Source organism: Melospiza georgiana, chromosome 2 (genome assembly GCF_028018845.1).
Source record: "Melospiza georgiana isolate bMelGeo1 chromosome 2, bMelGeo1.pri, whole genome shotgun sequence".
NCBI classification, from domain to species: domain Eukaryota; kingdom Metazoa; phylum Chordata; class Aves; order Passeriformes; family Passerellidae; genus Melospiza; species Melospiza georgiana.
In genome coordinates, this window is record NC_080431.1 from 111,518,809 (window position 1) to 111,538,605 (window position 19,797).

The 19,797-nt window shown below is 42.9% G+C and overlaps 1 protein-coding gene across 1 annotated transcript; it reads left to right on the forward strand.

Moving 5' to 3' along the window:
• Positions 1 to 893: 893 nt before the first annotated feature.
• Positions 894 to 19,193, forward strand: XK (X-linked Kx blood group antigen, Kell and VPS13A binding protein). Its single transcript, XM_058018973.1, has 3 exons — positions 894 to 1,207; positions 9,330 to 9,592; positions 15,285 to 19,193. Exons 1-3 carry the CDS (start codon positions 963 to 965, stop codon positions 16,109 to 16,111), a joined length of 1,335 nt encoding a protein of 444 aa, XP_057874956.1. The 5' UTR covers positions 894 to 962; the 3' UTR covers positions 16,112 to 19,193.
• Positions 19,194 to 19,797: the final 604 nt, after the last annotated feature.

A 19,797-nucleotide genomic window follows, 5' to 3' on the forward strand; every position in this document is an offset into this window, starting at 1 on the left:
TGAAGGAAAAGGTCTGGCAAGCAAGAGAGGCACGTGGCAAAGAGCTAAAAGGGCACCTCTGACACTGCCACACTGCCCTGCTCAGGGACTCTGAGCTGGGTGTGTCAGGGGAGCCTCTCCTGCGTTCACAACTCCTTTTCTGCCTTTGTTTGGTTTTGTTGTGGGCTTGTTTGTTTATTAATTAAATCATCTCTCAGCCTTTGTTGTTGCACAGGGTTCTTTTCTTCCTGTACAGACTTTTCCCGTGCCTCTTCCTTTCAGATCATTATTTTATCACTAAGTCACAGGAGGGTGTGGCCAGGTGGAGATCAGTCTCTTCTCACAAGCAAACAGTGATAGGACTAAAGGACATGATCTTAAGCTGCACCAGGGGAGGTTTAGGTTGGACATTAGGAGGAATTTCTTCACAGAAAGGATGATTAGACATTGGAACGGGCTGCCTAGGGAAGTGGTGGAGTCACTGTCCCTGGAGGTGGCACTCAGTGCCACGGTGTGGTTCTTCTCCAGCCTTGGTGGAGTCACAGTCCCGGGAGGGGTTTCAGCAATGCCTGGAGTGGCACTCAGTGCCATGGCGTGGTTCCTCTCCAGCCCGAGCGATGCCGCGGCTGTGCGATCCCCCAGCCTGACCAAGCGCCCTCAGGGGCACCCGCTCGCCCCTTGCCACCAACCCCCTCAGTTCAGCTCTGTGTGTGACGGCTGAAGCAGACACGATGAGGGGGAGCTCCCCGAGCACGGCCGGGAAACCTTTCCCCGCTCTCAGCCCAGCCAGGGTGCAACCCCGGCCAGGATCCAGAGCCAGGCAGGATCCAAGCGCGGTCGGGATCGAGCCCCAGCCCGGATCCAGCCCCGAGCCGCAGAGGCCGCGGGCCAGCGGCGAGCCCGGCGCTCCCTCTGCCGGGGACTGGGCCCCGGTGCAAGGCGGCGGCGGCTGCAGGGCGGCCCGGGCTTGGGCGGCCGCCGCGATGAAATTCCCGGGCTCCGTCCTCGTCTCCCTCGTCCTCTTCATGTCCGAGACGGTGGCCGCGCTGTGCCTGAGCGCGGGCTACCACGACACGGGGAACAGCATGTGGCAGACGCTGACGCTGCTCTTCGCCCTCGTTCCCTGCGCGCTGGTGCAGCTCAGCCTGGTCTTCATCCACCGCGACGTGAGCCGCGACCGCCCGCTGGTGCTGCTGCTGCACCTGCTGCAGCTGGGGCCGCTCGTCAGGTCGGTGAGTCCCCGCCGGGGCCGGGGCCGAGCCCGGGGGCGGCCGGAGCCCCCCGGCCTTGGCGCGGTGCGGGCGGGGCCGCTCCTGCTCTGCTCCTCCGCTCCCGCGTCCTGCCGCAGCCGCGGGAGGAACAGTCCTTGGCAATGCCTCGGGCACAAACCTGGCCCCGGGAAAAGGGGCTCAGCCCTGCCGGGCCCGGGGAGCCGCCAGAGCCCCTCCGCGTCCCGCCCTGCGCTGGGTTTGCATCCCTGGGGCTTCTTGCTGATGGTTGTGTCTGTCCGCTGCTGCCTCATGCACAGCGCTTCCAAGAGGGAACGGGAGATTCCTCCACTGTGTCTCCTTCTTCCACAACGATAGTACCCGTCCCATCCCATGGAACATCAGTGATGCTCTAGTCTGGCTTTGCCTTCCAAACGTGAGATTCCCGCCCCAAATTGCTTTGGAGATTTTCTCTATTCCGGTTCAATGTCTTACTGAAAATACCCGTAGGAAAAAAAGAAAATAGATGGGAAGTTATAGCAGTGTGCAACTCCACTACAAAATGTTTCTGGGGGGTGTTAATTTTAAATTTATACTCAAATCTTTTATTTAAAAAGAAAGGGAATTAAATGCAGTGTTTATGTAGCTTGGAGAAGTATCACCAACTTTTTGAAATTCCCGAATAGTGTGTAAAAGGAAGATTTGTTCACGCTAAGGAAAGGTGAACAGTTTGGATGTTACAAAATATCTTACACTTCAAAAACATCGGCTTCTTCTATAACTATGCTGTTTTGCTTGCTTTGTTAAAATTTTAAAGATGTTGAAGTTGTGGCTTAACAAAGAGCTCTGGTTTTCTAAAAGCTAAAGAACAAACTGCTTCCACATTTTTGGAAAATAAGAGAGGAACCAAAGAGAAAGAAACTATCAAAAATTAAGTTCATGACTTTTGTTATTCTAAATCAATTTATTGAGGTAAGACAGGGAAAGAATCTAATGTCAAGCCAGAATATGTGAGGAAGTAGACAAAGGATTTGAGGAACAAGAAGAAATTGAAGGATCTTCTTTTCAGTTATACAAAAGAAACATAGATTTATATTTTGACCTCAACCACCAAGCATTACTTGACTTTCTGTTTCTTTTTCAACATCAAGTTTTCAGTTTAAAACACAAATCTTATCTTGTGCAGAATGCAGTTCCTGCTCTCTGGTGTACTCCCAGCTGCAGCCAGTGCTGTAAAACCAGTGAGCATATGAAAGCCCTGTCCTCTCCTCTAGTGTGTTGCTGACTCTGCACTTTTTCCTTTCTCAAAGATTCACAAACTTAGCATTTCCAGGAGGTTTGAGATGTTCTGGATGTGCTGTGCCAACAGCACAAGTGACTATGATGCCATAGTCCCCATGGCATCATTTAGGCATGACAAAGTGGTGAATGCTGACCTCTCTCTAAACCCAGGATAACTGGAATTATAATTACCAATTAAATAGAGTAGTACATTCATACTACCTGAAAAACTCATTTTCTACTAAAGGCTGGAAGGATTCTACAAATTAAAAGTTTAATACAAACCAAGCTCTCTTTACTTCTAGGGAAATTGTCAGTTTGTAGGATGCAGCACAAACATCTGGGAAGTCAAAATGATCTGACACAGACAGTAAAGGGTTTTGGGGTTTGGGTTTTTTTCCTTCCTTGCCTTCCTGCAGCTAAAGATTGTAATATCTGTCAGAAAAGGAAACTGATTTCTTCCTGTCAGATATAGCTCTGCACTGTAAATATTGTTGTGTTTTCAGCACACAAAATACCTTCCCTTTCCCTGCTTTGTAAGGGGGCTTCCTCCCCTGTGTGGACTGGCATACACACGAGGTGTGGGTGATAGCTAGAAGGCAAAGAGTATTTTGGCTGTATCATCACTGCACTGTGGCTTTTACTTTTTGTAAGCTGAAAAGGACCATTGTCCTTGGAAGCATTTTACTCCATCCTTGTAGGCAAACCTCTGCTCCTTTGCTCCAGGGAATCCTGCTGCTCTCAGTCATCTGCTTCCCTCGTGTGAAGCCTGGCTCCATCCTCCCTGCTGGGACTCCTGTGCCTCCCTAGCACAGGCCAGGGCTGCTTAGGGAGGGCTGGGTCAAATTAGGTCAAATTAGATCAATTAGGACACAGACAGTGGAGCCCCCCCAGGCTCTGTCTGCTTGTGGCAGGGGAATGAAACATTTAAGAACCTTGAGGCTGTGTGGGATGACATGGTGCAACAGAGGGCTGGCAGCTTTGGAGGGCTTTAAAAGAAACTTAAAAACTTTTTGACTATCTCTGTTTGATACAGCACAGTCAGGATTTCTCTGTTCAGAATTAAATACTCAGATATCAGTGCACTGCATTACCATCAGCCCAAATGTGTTGTGTGAGTTTTTATTCATCATCTTAAAATCTACTTTTTTTTCCCCCCCTTCCTTTTTTCCTTAAAAAAAAACTCCTTTAGATTTGAGGAATAGTTTGGGAATATCTTGGCAGGGAAGGAGGGTATTTAGCCTTGCAAGCCAAATGATTCAGCCTATTTTGAATCATCTGAGTGATGGAAAAAAAGTACTTTCTCTCACAGAACCTTCTTGCATGCCACCACCTTCCCCAGCCACCCACACTCCACCTGCTCGGGAGGCACTCGCTGTCCTGCTGCTGCCACTGGAAGCACTAAAATTAGGTAGCATCCCTCTTCCAGAGAGGACTTTTGGTGTGCTGTTCATGAACCCTTTTTTAATTTCTTCTCCCACTCCCTAGGAGTTTCTCTATAAATTCAGAGCAATTTGTAGAGCAAAATTCCCATTCCCCTTAGTGGCCTGGCTGTGATCCTTTGGATGCAGGCATGTCAGAGGCTCTGCAGAGACTTGGCTGGAACAAAGTGACTGCAGTTTCTGGGCATCATGGGGACTCCTGCAGCATTTCAGGTCAATGCCACTCCTTATGACTGCACTTGTCTGGATGCTTAGAAGATTTATTCAGGTAGGGTTTTTTTTGGGTTTTTTTGTTTGGTTTTGGTTTTGGTTTTTTTTTTTTTTTTTTTTTTTTTTCTTTTTTTTTTTTTTTTTGCAAAAGGAGATTCTTTTACCACACTAAATAAATTATAACAGAAAAAATTATTTAAAATAGTAGCCATTGTCAATGAGAGGTTTATTACTTTTGTCTTTTCTCTAGGGAAGGTCATGATAAGCTTTCTGGCTCAGGCTGCTCCTGTGCTAGGGTTTGTCTCTTTGTTCCCTTCATTTGGGTGGCACTTGTAGCACCAAAGTCACCTTGAGATTTGAAGCACTGCTGCAATTCCAATACATAATTACTGGATGTAGTTTTGCTGGTGTACTGCTCTACACTTAAGGATTTCTTCTAAGTGTAAATAACCCCTCAGAGAACCAGGGAATTGTTTAGGTTGGAAAGGACCTCTAAGATCACTGAGTCCAACTGATAACCCAGCACCACTTTGTTCACCACTAAACCATGTCCATGAACACCACATCCACATGCTTTTGAACATTCCTAAGCATGGTGGTGCTTCACACCACTTCCCTGGGCAGCTTATTCCAATTCCTGACTGCTCTTTCAGTGAAAAAATCTTTACTAATATCCACCTGAACCTCCCCTGGACCAACTTTACACCATTTCTTCTTGTCCTGTCTCTTATTATCTTGGGAGAAGAGATTGATCCCCACCTCAGTACAACCTCCTGAAGAGTTGCAGAGAGTGATAATGTTCCTCCTGAGCCTCCTTTTGTCCTTACCCTTCATGATAGGCACCACAGAACTCCCTGTTAACCAGCTTGCCCTTTTCAATTCTTCAAGTAACAAAAAGTTCAAGAGCTGAAGTGCAGATTTCCAACAAACTGACTTGGCCAGTCTGGGCTTAGTCACACACTGGGCATGTTGGTGGTGCTGGGACTGTGAGTCTGCTGGATACAGGGACTGCTCCCACCTGATTTACTGAAGACTCTACTGAACTGGCATCATCAAAACCAGCTGGTGTGAACGTGGCAGTGCTTCCTTCTGGTACCAGCTTCATGGAGAGGGAAGTTTTTGTGACTGCAGGTGTCTTTGGAACTCTGTTACTGGAGCTCTGTTAGTGCAGTGTGAGCCCAGCCTGTTCTGCGTGAGGAGATGAAATCAGGGGAGGGCTGGCTCAGCAGAAGGATGAACTCCTGCAAAACAAATCTCAAGTAAATATAACAGGCCCCCTATATAGAACACTAATGACTGTTTTCCTCAGGTTATGATAGGACAAGGATATAAACAATAGACTTTTTTTTTTTTTTTTTTTTTTTAATGGGATCAGGCTTTGTTTCTCAAGGCATAAGGAGAAACAATTACATGTACCATGTAGACAGCAGCCCAGCAGATGCAGGAGGAAGCTTGTATCAAACTGCCAGAGGAGCTGATGTTATGGCCAAAGGTTGATTCTGTGAGCTGCAGGACGTAAAAAAAAAAAAAAAAAGAAAAAACAAAACCCTCAATTTTTTTACAATCATTCATGTTTTGGGGATCTAATTCTGCAGTTTGAAATCTAATAAGCTCTAATGGTGCAGATATACTGTTTCAGTGACATTGTGCAGAAACCTTGTCCCTTGTGAGTAGTCTCTCTTTGCTAGTGACCTGCTTAAAAGTTCAAAATAGAACAGGTCTAAAAACTTCCCTTCCTTGTAAGACTTCATCAGCAGATCTCACTGTAGGAGATCCTCCTAGCTTTAAACTTTACAACTCTTGATGTGTCTCCCCCTTTTCCAGATGGGAAGAATATATCTAAACTCTCTTCAGGCTATTTTCTTCCCTTTATTCTTGAGCAGATGTGTTAGGTGTCCATGGTGAGGTGAGCAGGAAATCAGTGCAGGTAAAAGGTAGAACAGTGAGTGAGGAGCAGATCTTTGCCTGGTGCAGGTAAGTAAATCTGCAGGACTGCCAAGTCTCTTGCATATTTCTGTAAAGAGAAGGAATTAGTGAAAATTATGTATCAGAGAAATCTACTTGTACATTTACAGAGGGTGTGTATGGATAGGTCTCACATAGCCATTTGTTCTTGGAGTGCTGGTTGGGTGTGGAAAGTTCCCTGTTTTCATTGCCTTCTCCCTTTTCACACCACCATTATTTTGCCTGTGTTCCAATCCCACGCATCCATGATAAAAGAGGGAATGAGGTGCTCACTCTCAGCAAGTATATAAGGGTAGGATTATTCCTCCTACTTACTGTGTAGAAGACAAATGTGTTGGGGCTGAATCACTCTTTGTGAGCACCATCAGGATCCCTGGAAAAGTATGGCTCTTCTTTCTGCCAGGATATGGCAGCAGGGGAGAAAACAGCACCATCATTTTCTTACCTCTTAACTTTCACTCTAGAAAGTAGATCTGACTTTTTTTTTCTCAGAGCAATTTTAGTTCCTGCACAGCCAGTGCTGTGGTTGGCAGTGCCTTACATGCAGAGGACACAGGCAGCTGCTTGTCTTCTGCCCTTGACACCATGTGAAGGGCTCTTGAAGCGGCCCTAAACATCATTGCAGGAGATGGATTGTGCAGAAGTTGGGATCTCCCACCCCTATCCCTCTGGAGCTGAGCAGCAGTGAGGGATTCTGTGGAATTCACCATGCTGCAGAAGCTTGTAACTGTGGGGGAAAGCTGCCATGAAACAATCCCCTTCTTGCTTTGTCTCTTAGTTGTATTTCATGCTAGAAAGAGCAAGCCAGGCAGTTCATTTAAAGACAGGATGCCCAACACCTCAGCATGTGCTGCATAGGCAAAGCCACAGTCTGACACAGCAACAAGATCTGCATTGATTCTTCCTCACAGTTCTGGACCCTTCTCATCTGCATGGTCATTCAAGTGCCTGTGCCCCTCCCACATTCTACTCCTTAAACCTTTAGATTTGTGCTTGTTCTTTCTGGTGTGTCAGCTGAAAGTCTGCTCCTGCTGGAAGCAGTTGCTTGGGCAGTGGCACCAGCTGAATGCATTTGTTATTTGTCCCAGAAGGCCTGACTTCCAGAAACACTCTTGCATGGGACTGGCAGGGCCTGGGAGAAAATGGGCATCATTATCAATGTAATCTGAATGCTTGCATATAGCATTTTTTATCACTCTGTTGTAGTGGTAAAAGCCCCATTTAGCTCTAAGGTTTGCTTATCAGACCATTTCACATTATGTTTGCTTTTCTGTATGGTCAAAAAATCCCCATCACAAACAATATCCTGCCACTTAATATCCAGCTAATAAATAAAAATCAAATGCTTGCTCCAAAACTCTGAGTTTGGTTGGTTATAATGTTTGCTATTGTCAGTAGTCTCATAAATCTGATCTCCTTAATGGGATCACTACATATTTTTTTTGATGGGTCCCTAGACTATATCTGCTTCTAATCACACACAGCAAGAGTTCAGAGCCTGATGCTGAGATCCAGTTCTCCATAATATACTCAGACTTGCCCTCAGCTCAGGGTGAATGCATGGCTGTGAATACTAAATGAGACAAAAATGGTCTGGGATCTTTCTTTTTGGAATAAAATCAATTTGTTGGTTTCAGAATCTATGCTTGCTTCATAAAGCCACAGTGCTTTATTAATTTTTCACACTTTTATTTTGGCTATATGTATTCTTTCATGTGGAACAAGATTGACAGGGAGTGAAAAGATTAATGGGGGAAGACAGAAAGTCACCTCTGTGAATGGAGCATTCAGAGCAGCAGGAATGTTGAACAGCTTTAGTCATAATGATAGCTGAAGCCTAGTGAATCAGGAATAGTGATTCACAATCACTTCATCTAGAGCATTTGAAACTTGCAAGTGGTCCAGTTGGAAAAAAAAATGAAGTAAAGTTAATTAAATTAAACAGAAGTTTGGTTTTTTTTCTTCTCCCTTCCCCTTCATCTTGTGATTTCACCTGTTCCCTGCTTGTTATTACTTCCTAGACAAGGGTGAATATTTATTTCCCCGTGTGTTTTGGGTCCTGCTTGATGCCCAAGCCTGACCTTGACACCTTCATACCCAAGGAATTCTCTTAGAACTACTCCTCATGAGTAAACTTTATGAAGACTATGAACTAGTTTTCATAAAGATTTAGCTAGTTAAAAAACAATCAGTGGAAGGAAGTTGAGGAAGATGTTCTTTCCTTGCAGATATCTCTCTGGGCTGTTATCTTCTTTTATACTCCAGGACCCAGATTGTCCTTGTTGCTGCAGCATTTTCTGGAGACAACCTTTTCTGTTCTCTCCCAAATGTATGGATTTATCTCTGTGCGTGGGTGAAGGCAGCAAATAGTGTAACAATATGTAATTTATGAGCAGAAGTATATGTGCTGGCACCAGTTTGTTCCTTGGGAGTTAGCTGGCAGTAAGTTAGACCTGTATAAACAAGAGGCTTTGGCTCCCACTGTGTTTAAAGTATGAAGAGCTGCAGCAGCTGGAAACACTGCATCTTCTGAGTTAGAATCTTTTTTTGCCAGATTATGTTTAATATTTCTTTAACAGAACAGTAAACATAAGCCCACTTGAGAACTAAAGCTCCTATTCTTGTGCCTTCAAAAAAATAATGTTGATTTCAAGGGTTGTGAGGCTCAAAACTGCTCCTTCTCACTGGTCTTGCATGTTACTGGTGTTTTGAACCATTGCTTGGTAAAGTTTTGAGGTGTGTGCACCTGCTTATGCCCCAAGCTTCCCCCTTCAGATGTTTTAAGGCAAAGGTATGAAAAGTGGGTTTATTGCCATGTCCCATTAGCATGTCACAGATGTATCAATAACATAAAGAAAAATACATGAGTAGCTGAAGAAACACGCTTCCAATTTAGGACCTGGGTTTGGCATCCTTGTAGTGGATGAACAGTTTAAGGACTTTAATGGGATAGCAGAGAGCAAGGGCTGCTCATAGAAAATAATTAAACCACCTCTCAAATCTGAGTGCTACAAGCAGCCCAAAGGGCACTGCCAGGTTCCTGCCCTCTAGTAACATGTAATTTTTGTTTTAAAGAATGAAATCTGTCATATTCCAAGTTTACCAGGAGGAGAAAACCTGCAGGCTTTGCTCTATGAAAAAATGTCTTAGGCCTTAGTATGTGACTGCTTAGAATGCCAGGAACTGGGGAGACCTTTCATTCTTTCATTTTTCCCTGTTACTCTATCTCCTTGTTTGCTTGTAGGTGTGTGGAAGCCCTCTACATTTACTTCCATGCTGGCAGAGTTGAAGATCCCTATGTGAGCATCACCAAGAAGAGGCAGCTGCCCAAGGATGGGCACTCAGAAGAAGTAGAGAAGGAGGTGGGACAGACTGAGGGCAAGCTGCACACACACAGGTCTGCCTTCAGCAGGGTCTCTGTCATCCAGGCCTTCCTGGGCTCAGCGCCCCAGCTCACGCTCCAGCTCTACATCTCTGTCCTGCAGCAGGAGGTCACTGTGGCCAGAAGTAGGTGGAGCTGTTGCTATGACCTTTTTGGTGTTTGGGTGGGAGGGCAGTCAGTTGTAGCTGCCTTGCACAAGAACCAAGCATTCTGCAATGGGTTTCATTTCCCTGGTAGCTTTTGATGCTGATGTTGCTTTCAAGTTTATATCGTCGTGTTTTAGACTATGACACCTTCTGTAGCACACTTGGGTGCTGTAAAAACACTGATTTGATAAAGTGACCATTATGGTATGAGAGAGAGGCAGCTGGAGGGACTGAGCTAACCCTAACCCTAACCCTAACCCTAACCCCATGAGCTGTCTGCATGAAGAATTTAAAAAATTACCTCTATTCCATTTTGATTTTTGAGCAAAACTTTCTGGAAAATTCCTTGGAGTACACTGCAGAGCATGTTTTGTCACGCTGCCTCAGGGAAGATATACTTTTAGGAGTGCAGTTTTAAGTATGAACTGAGAACATGAACTGTCTTTACTTGTGCCAGACTCTGATTCTGGAATCAAAAGGCAGGACTCAGTAAGCTGCTGTGCAACTGTGGTCATCTCATCTCTGGACCCAAGCTGTTAAACCTTCACCAACATGGGCTTACCAGGACACATCTGTCTTACTGTGGCACTCAGCATCTTGCTTCTATGATATGCTCTTGGTTTTCTGGCACACTGCTAAATGGAGAACCACCCTGGGACAAACAGCTTTTCAGTGTGAGAAAGGACTTTGGCACCTGTGTGAACTTGAAGGTGCATTTCCACTGAAATGCTAAATAGCTCTTGTATCTCTAAGGCCCTGAGAGGATCTTTACACAGCTAGGGAGGCTGAGGGTAAGGTGCAATTACTAATTCAAATAAAGTAAAATATAATAGTAATAATAATAGTAATAATAATAATAATAATCATAATCAAAACAGTAGTAGTAATGAAGGGGACAGAAAGGGGTAGAGGGAGAGAGGGAAAAGACCCAATAAAGCCCAAGAAAGACAAGTGATGCACAAACCATCCCCCAGCATCGACTGGCTCCTCCCAGACAACTCTCCCCAGTTAATACACTGAGTATCATACCAATGGTATGGAATATCCCTCTGGATAGTTTGGGTCATCTGTTCTGGCTGTGCTTCTTCACAGCTTCTTGTGTACTTCTTCACTGGCAGAGCATGGGAAACTGAAAAGTCCTTGACTTAAAGCACTGCTGAGCAACAATTAAAACAGTGTGTTATCAACATTATTCTCATACTGAATCCAAATTCAGCACTGTATCAGCTACTAGAAAAAAAATTAATTCTACTCCAGCCAAAACTAGAACATCATAGCAGTAGTTTCTTGGAAGACAATACTCCTTCCAGTTCCTGAGTGAGACATTACTCCTTCGACTCCCTGAGTTCTTCATAACTAAGGTGGGTCTTTCAAATAACCATGGCACTTGTGATGTGGGATGGAGACAGTGTGACTGAATCCTCTGCTGAACAGTGCAATTAGCAAAATTTCCAGTCACTTTGCTGTAGATGGCATTTGCTTGAGAAAGGTCACCTTTTTATTGTCTTTCTTTTATTACTGGTTTTGGCCTTACTGGTCATGATTTCCAAAGAGAAGTCCTGTGTTCTAGATGAACAGAGAATTGCATATTTAATAATCATTTGTAATGCTCTATTGCTTCTAGCTTATCTCTGCTGAGATAAGCTGTAATCACAAACTGATAAGTGACATTCCTTGGGTGAGATGACCAGAGATAAGCTGGCTCACCAGAGTTTGGTAAACCCACTTGCAAATGCAGCAGTTATTTCATGCTTCCCAGGAGCATCTCCATACAGATGTAATTCTAAAATACAGAAATGCAAAGGAAAAGAAAGTGTTAGGAAAGGTGTCGATGTCTGTTAGAGGTCATTCATCAGAAAAACAAGAGTCCTAGCCATATTCTTGTTGTGTGTCTCTTATCCAGCCAGCCCAGTTCTTGTTCCACACTTCAGATGTCTTCAGCTTCCCTGTTCTTTGACACTGGTCCTCCAAATTTCAGGCTCTCCTCCATTTGCATCTGTCGTGATGATCATTGTCTTGTATTTTGATTTCCATGTGTTTTGTCTTGTCTCCTCATCAGTCTGTTATTTTTCTGGATTCCTACATTCCTTGCCATTCTGTATAAATTCTGCTTGTTCAGGGTAATGAGGTTGCTTGCTATCACCTGAGAACCTGAAGCTGTTTTACCATCATGCTGGGGGCATGGCACTTCCCTTTCAAATCTGTTTGAAACTCCTTATTGCTTCCAGTGTTGGCTTGAACACTTCTGAAAAGAACATGCATCCTTGCTGAGCCCTTTGTCAGCCAGAGCCATGCTGCAAATTTCTTGTGTTTTTCATGGCATTCATTAATTTCTCTGGATGTTTTCTTCTGGATTATTGGGGTCTTGCCAGTGTCTGGCATTCTTCAAAATTGTCATTTCACAGTCTGTCAAGAACGTAAGATCAAGACAACTAGAGAGCTGCCAAAGCAGGACCAGCTCTTGAGGTTAGTTATGAGCAACATGAAGCTTTGGTGACTGTTTATTATGAAAAGTGTAAAAGTGTTGGATGTAATACAACACTGGAAACCCACATGTATTAGCCTAATCTGAGTCCTAGTTCTATTTTGTATACATATAACTATAGTATCTATAATAGATCTCAGTGGTACTTGTGAGGTAGCTCATCTAGAGCAGAATTCACTGTCTTAGCAGTTTCTGAAGTGGGAAGGACCAGGTTGTGAAAGGACTTCAGATGTAATAACAAAACACAACAAAGCAAATCAGTGCCTCCCCGGATGACTCTGTGAGTGTCTACCTCTCATTTGTAAGAAAAACACTTTTGGGAAGAGGAAGGAAGAAGAGAAAGGCCACCTTTATAAGGACTGTTGGAGGATTTGGAAATGTTCCAGGGGAAAATACTTTTCCTTTTACATTTAATTTCTTTCCCTGCTCAGGATGAGTAAAAGCAACAGTGTCACCCACTGGTATTTCCCTTTGTGGTTGCTTCAAACTATCTTTCTCACAGAGTTATAAATTATGTTTGAACTGAAGGTTTGGTGACAATGATGAGCTTTTAGGAAAGGAGTAGGACTGGGCTAGTGTGTTTAACCACCATAGGGACCAAAATAGGAGGTAGGATTAGAGTCAGCATGACTTATTTTCTATCAATGAAGAAGTGCCTCTTTTGAAGGCTTGAGTTTACAAGATAGGTTTGAGATTAATATAGATTCCCTAAAGTGAAAATGGGAATAAGATCAATGTTTCAGCTTGTCAAAGCAGAAAGCAAGCAGAGTTCCAGCACAGCAGCACTCAGTCTCCAGTGGGTACATCTTTATGTTCCTTTACTCTGAGAACATTCTTTTGCTTCATGAGCTGCTGGAATTTATGTTCTTTCACAGCTCAAAACTACAGGACAGATTTTGTAAAAAGCCATAGGACATCAAGCAATATTCTTGACTGAACTCACCTGCTCTTCTGCTTTCACCTGATGTTTTTCCAAGACATAACAATTAAAAATGCCCAGCTCTATGTGTCTTTTGCACATAGGTTTACTGTCACATGGTTATTTTAAGTTATTATCAGAGATATCATTCAGTGCTCTAAGAAAGATGTAAAAACTACTGGCTACCTACAAACAATTTCAGCATAAACATTTTCAGAGAATATATCCACCACCAAACTGGCATGTACAACATTACCATATAAAATGATAAATGCTTTTCACCTTACTGAGTGCCTTGGGAAATTAGATATAAAGACTTAATTATTTTCCAAAATAATTCAGAGGTGTTTGTGGGTCATAATGGAAAAGAGATTAGCTGAAATGATAGAGAAAATTCTCTTAGAAAGTTGTTAGAGATCTTAAAATACACTTGTTTCTCCCAAAGGATTGCTTAGAAATTAGTGACTTATAATTAGAAAAAAAACCCAACCCCTGATAATTTTGGCCATATAGCTATAGCAAAATGGGGAATTCAGTTTATTTATAGGATACAAATGTTTATTTGTAGGATATTGGCACACAAACCAATTGAAGGCTGCAGAAAACACTGGTTGCTAAGCATTGCAAATGTAATTGACATAATTAGGAATTCCGAACTCTAATTATTATATCTGAGGCAATATCAGCTATTCAGCATGTTAGTAAAATATTGTGAACAAATATTTATATAATTGTACATGCAAATACAAAAAAACCTGTGGGCAGTTAGCACTTTGTTTATTCTCTGTGTTCAGTATTCATGTACATTTGTACCTACTTTATAAGGCAAGACAGGATGCCCTCCTGCCATGCCAGGTAACATCCGGTCTCTGCCTTCACTCTCTGCAGAATTTAAATGTGAAACCTTCCTTTCAGGGATTCTGGGTAGATGGGAGGTGCTGAAAATTGATCTGAATTTAAAGACATTTTTAATAGGAGTTTTTGTTTGTTTGTTTGTTTTTAATGCATGATACAGATTAGTGTATAAATAAAATTGATGTATAGGAAAACACAGTGCATGCGGGTGAGTAAATATCTCTGCACAGCCAGAGACAACGGGGACAGTGCTGGGTTTAAATTCCTTCAGCTTTCAATTTTGAGCTCTATCACATAGCTTTTTTGTGATTTGCTCTGACACAGAATTTCACAAGCACCAAGTTATCTGCATGTCCAAGTTACTCCAAAGTTTCAGCTTCTATTTTGCAGTTTTTCATCAGCGTGGAAAGGGAGTAGCACCCCTGTTCCTTGTGGAGTGCAGTGGGAGTTAGGGAGCAAGTTGGGTACTGTAATGACTGGGCTGTGAAATTACCAAGGACAGCCCTGGGCACGGGGAGGAGGGACAGGCACTTATGGCTGCTGAGTGCCTTCTTGTTCTCACCAGCTTCCTGAATAAGCATCAAGCAGGGACCAAAATAGGAGGTAGGATTAGAGTCATGTGCCGGGTTTTGCTGGGGTAGAGTTCATTTCCTTCACACAAGGAGGGCTGGGAATGGCTCCTGTGGCATTACACCCTGCTGGGAATCCCCAGGAGTGCGGTGACAATGACTGCAGATGCAATGCCTGCTGCTAAGATTGTGAAAAACGCCAATCACTTATTTCTAAAATTTTTTAAAGTTTAATGGTAATAAAATGGTTAAAAAGAATAGTAACACAATTTGAGTAATAACAATTTGGACCAATTGAATTAGGACAATATGAGACAATAAAAACCAAAGAGTTACAGACGTCCGGGTACCTTTTTCTGGGCATCACGAGCCCGAAAAAGGACACACGTCGACAAAGGACTAGCCCTTAAGAACAACAGCTCGTTGCATATTCATACACCTCATACATGATGCATAAATTCCGTTCAAACACAGGATTCCGTCTGGTCAGTGTCAGCTTCTTCCTTCTAATCCTAACAGCGCCTCTAAGGCGGGAAGAAGTTCGTTTCTTCTGATAAGAAGGCAATAAATTCCCTTTCTCTGAAAGATTTAGGTGTCCTGTGGCTGCTGTCTCGCTGCAAGCCCTTCTTATTAAACAGAGCATCTTACATAGCATAGTTTCTATTTTAACAATTTTTTTATAGCCTAAAACTATATTTAACACAGTACTTAAGAGAATTAATACAGCATTACTTTCTAACACAACACATATAATATTCATTTTAATATTTGCGAAAAGCCAATCATAAAATACATGCATTTTTCACAAAGATGAAGGTCCTGATTTGTCTTTTCTGTTTGTAGGTGTTTTTATGGTGCTCTCTCTCCTCTCGATCGTTTACGGCGCCTTACGCTGCAACATCCTGGCCATTAAGATAAAGTACGACGATTACAATGTCCGTGTGAAACCTGCCGCCTACCTCTGCATATTCATGTGGAGGAGCTTTGAGATCGCCACACGAGTCACGGTGCTGGTGCTTTTCGGTTCAGTCCTTAAAATCTGGGTTTTTGTCGTCGTGCTGCTGAATTTCTTAGGGTTCTTCCTCTACCCCTGGATTCTCTTCTGGCTTAGCAAGTCGCCGTTTCCTGAGAATATAGAGAAGGAATTGAGCAGGTTGGGCACTACCATCGTCCTGTGCCTTCTCACGTTCCTGTACGCTGGCATTAACATGTTCTGCTGGTCGGCAGCGCAGGTGGAGCTCAGCGACCCCGACCTGATCAGCAAGTCGCAGAACTGGTACCGCATGACCGTGTACTACATCGTGCGGCTGATGGAGAACGCCTTCCTCCTGCTCATGTGGTACATCTACAGAACAGACTTCTACCTCTATGTCTGTGCCCCTATGCTGTTCCTGCAGCTCCTCATTGGTTACTGCATGGGCATCTTCTTCATGTTGGTGTTCTACCAGTTCTGTCACCCGTGCAAAAAACTTTTCTCCTCCAGTGTTACTGAAGCTTTGTTGTCCTGTTTCAAGATTCTCTACTTAATTTGCCAGCATCAAAAATCCTCTCTACTGACAGGCAAGGTGGTGATAAAATCTCCTGAAAACACTGATGAAGCACGGGGCAGTAGCAAGACAATAGATTCTCAAAACAGGAATATCCATCAAAGTGTTTCTTCCAATGCCTAGTGCAATTGGAAGCAAGTAGGTGCCTTTGGAAGGTGGCAGATCACCTGCTGGGAGCATTGTGTATCTTAGACATTGTGTCTTGTGGGTAGGATTTCTTTCTTGCAGATGTAGCACTGCATGATGGCTGACATGCCTGTTTTTGTGGAGAGCAGTGTATGAGTATTTGTGTTTGTGTACGGAGAGCAATCGTTGTTTGTAGATTTCTATTTCAGAGCCTTTTTGCACACATGTTTATTGTCACATGCTGATTTTAAGTCGTTATTGGAGACATCATTCAGAAACTGTCGTGATGCTCACCTTACTCAGGAAGTCTGAGGACGGAAGGCCATGACTTTTATTTCAGACATGATGTCCCATGGCATGCCACCCTAGCATGGAAACAGAGCTTAGACCTGGACTATGTATGGATTGTAGCTGAGGTCTGCTTTGATCAAATTGCAGACTATTTTACACTCTAATCAGTGTAATAAGATAATACTTCTCTCAGTGGTAGTAGAATTGGACTTGCACAATGCACTGTAGTCTGGGTTGCCGTGAAACAGCCAATTAGCCAGCACTGACACAGAAATGTGGCTGTTACTGAGGATGGACAGAGGGGTCATTGGCTTTGCACTGTTTCACCCTTCATGTTTACTGCTTGTTAGTAAGGGAAGTAAATTTAACACATTAATTGTGATGTTCTGGAATAGCTAATTTTTCTTTCATTATTAGTTCTTTAATACTTTGTGATGTTTTGGTGTCAGGGTGGTGTTCATTTTATATAAATATCTAAGGCTGGACAGACAGTGTGTACCAGTCATGTAGGTGCTCTCCAGTGCACATCTCCAGGGAGTGACTCAGCCCATCTCAAAATAGGTGATAGGAATCACTCTCTGGAGACCTGTTACTCAGTGTTAACCAGATGCCTTCACAATTAGTTCTGACTGTCCATCTGACTTTTAGATGGCTGAAGTTAGAGAGATGAGCACTTCCCTGATCATCAGGGGTTTGGTAGTGCCCCAAGTAGGCAGCTCATTGACTTTTTGTACTTGCATAGAAGACACTGGTTCCTTCTTTTTTGAGCTGTGATTTGTTATGATTAGTTTAATATCATTAATTCAAAACCCTCTGACTTCTTTACCTCAGAAGTATCACAACCCTGATACTGAAGTATGAAAGAGAAAATGGAAGTCATTGACATTTTGTTCTCAGCAATACATCACCACAAATAAAAGTGTTTCTGTATTTTTTAAATTTCTGAGAAAGCTTTAGCAGATGAACACACAAGAATTTAGTGAAAATACACAGACCCATGTGTATTTTCACAAATTAAGTGAAAGCATTTTGCACTTTGTTTGCTTAGCACCTTCCTAACATTTCTTTTGAGTGTTACACATTATGGCTGCTCATGGAAACAAATAATTGATGACCAAAGCATCTCCCAGTGCTTGAAGCTTAGTCTCCATTCTGTCCTCATACAGGATGTGAAGTTCTTAATAGGGATGACATCATCATAATTGTTTTAGAAGTGTCTCAAACTCAGGTCTGGGGTCATTTTTAATGAAATATGTCACCTGCAGTGCTGCAAAGACATAACCTGCTTTTATTTTTTCTTTACTACAGTGTAAATGAATGTCTTCATATTTCAGTTTTATTATGGAGTTATGTTTTCATTTTGCTAAATATGTGTCTATGTATGGTATGTGTATGTAGATGTCATTAAATTATTGGTGGGTGGTAATGGGATTGTTGGCCTGATTTTGCCATGGGAATGTGCCTCATATCTGGGGAAGACACCAAACACCTCCATTCTAATTTCTCTGAGGAGAGGAGAAAAGAATAGTGAAGTGACTCCTTGAAGACACAAGGGTGTTTCTCTGTACCTCTGTATGTGAAAGTACAGTACAGGATTTCTCTGTGCTTTTCTAGATGTAAAATATTATTGCTTTTTCTTTTTCAGTGGAGAGTTAAAGGAGCAAGAGAGAAGGTAACCTTTTCTTCCAAACCTGTGGAGTTCAGCCCAGTGGCTCAAATTTTCTGGTGTTCCTAGCCAAAACTGAGTATCTGTCTTTATAGCTGGACACTCATCAATATCAATAATCAGGGAATTACAGTGGCTGCCTATCTAGAAATGTACCCAGGTCAGAAATGTTAGCCTTTGGGGGAAAATTTTAAAAGTGGCTTCATATGTAGTAGTAGTTCCTATCTAAAGAGAGAGCTTAAAGCAGAGTTTGGACACTGTAAGTGGTGGTGCAGTTGTGATTGTGCCATTTGGAAACAGTGAAAGCTTCACAAACCTCAGCCAGGTTGGTGCCACAGTGAAGGCAAATGTAGGAGAGGTGCAGAGCCAGGAGCCCAGGATGAATACACAGTGAGTACCATTACACCTCACAGAAGACTCTAGATGCATATTTAGAGTGGCTGTCACATTACTTCTTATTTTTATACCAGTCTCCTGAAGTGCATGCATAGGGAGATGAATATTGAAATCACTGTTATGAGAGGGGAAAAAAAGAGTTTATATGGGTTCTATTGCTGTCCTATGGTTTTGCCTTAGTTGTGCAGAATAACCAAATACAGTTCAAACACTCCTCCTGCACAGGGGCTGTGCAGTGCCTGGTGTCACCATGGCCCAGGGTGGTTTATCCAGCTGGTGGAAAGGTGCAGGAGGGAGACACAACGATGCTGTGTCAGACTAGGGCTTGAAGGGAGCAGCTGCTTTTTCTGAGTGTGCTGTAAAGCTGGGAGAGGCAGTTTTTCTCCAGATAATGGAGGGTGTTGTTATCAGTACATCCAGTGGCTGCATGGAGAAGACATGAGACATGAGAGTATGAGTACAATGTCTATGTATGAATGAGTGATCCCCTGCTGCAAGTTCACTGTGCTTTTACTCTCCTCTCTTAATGTTAGAGGAGCCTGCGTGTTCCATGGAAGGATTTAGGGCTACTGCTGACAACTCTACACTTTTGAGTAGTCCTGAGTCACACAAAGGATGGCTCAGCAAGGGTTATTTGTGTGTATAAGAGTATACAAGATCTGACACATGGGTTTTCTTTTATACTTGTAAAACAGCACCAATTAAAATGTTGAAACTATCCCTCAAGTTGTGTTGGTGTCAGTTCTTAGTGTGCTGCTTTCAAGAAATCTGAAGTAAAGGTAACAGAGCACGCTGTCATCTGTCACCTCATAGCAGCAGAAATGTTTTCAAGAAAACCTGACAGAAGAATTAATCTGTGATTGATTTGGGAGCTCTTTACCCCCATGCTTCCATTGCTGTTTAGAAAAACATTTTGTAAGAGGGGGGCAGTTTAAGAGGCCAGTGTTGTATGGAACAAGATTAGTATAGCTTACTCATTGTCAGTGTGAGACTATTTACTGGTTTACATTGAGAATTGGGAAGAAATTGTTACCTTATAAAGAATATTTCAACTTCTTCTCTGCACACTTGTTTTACATTCATCTGGATTTACCATATACTTATATCTGACCCTGGGAGTATCTAGCAAAATCATTACTGAGGACTTTTGTGGAGGGATAGGAATGAACAAAAACTTTGCAACACGTGTATTTCTAAATTTAAATAGATAAAATAGACATATATTTTTTAAATATGTGTGTAATTAGATACATTGTGACAAGTTGTAATATGTGTACATCACTTACATGAGCATTGAGAAAAGATTTTAGAAGTCCTGGTGGTGACTGAC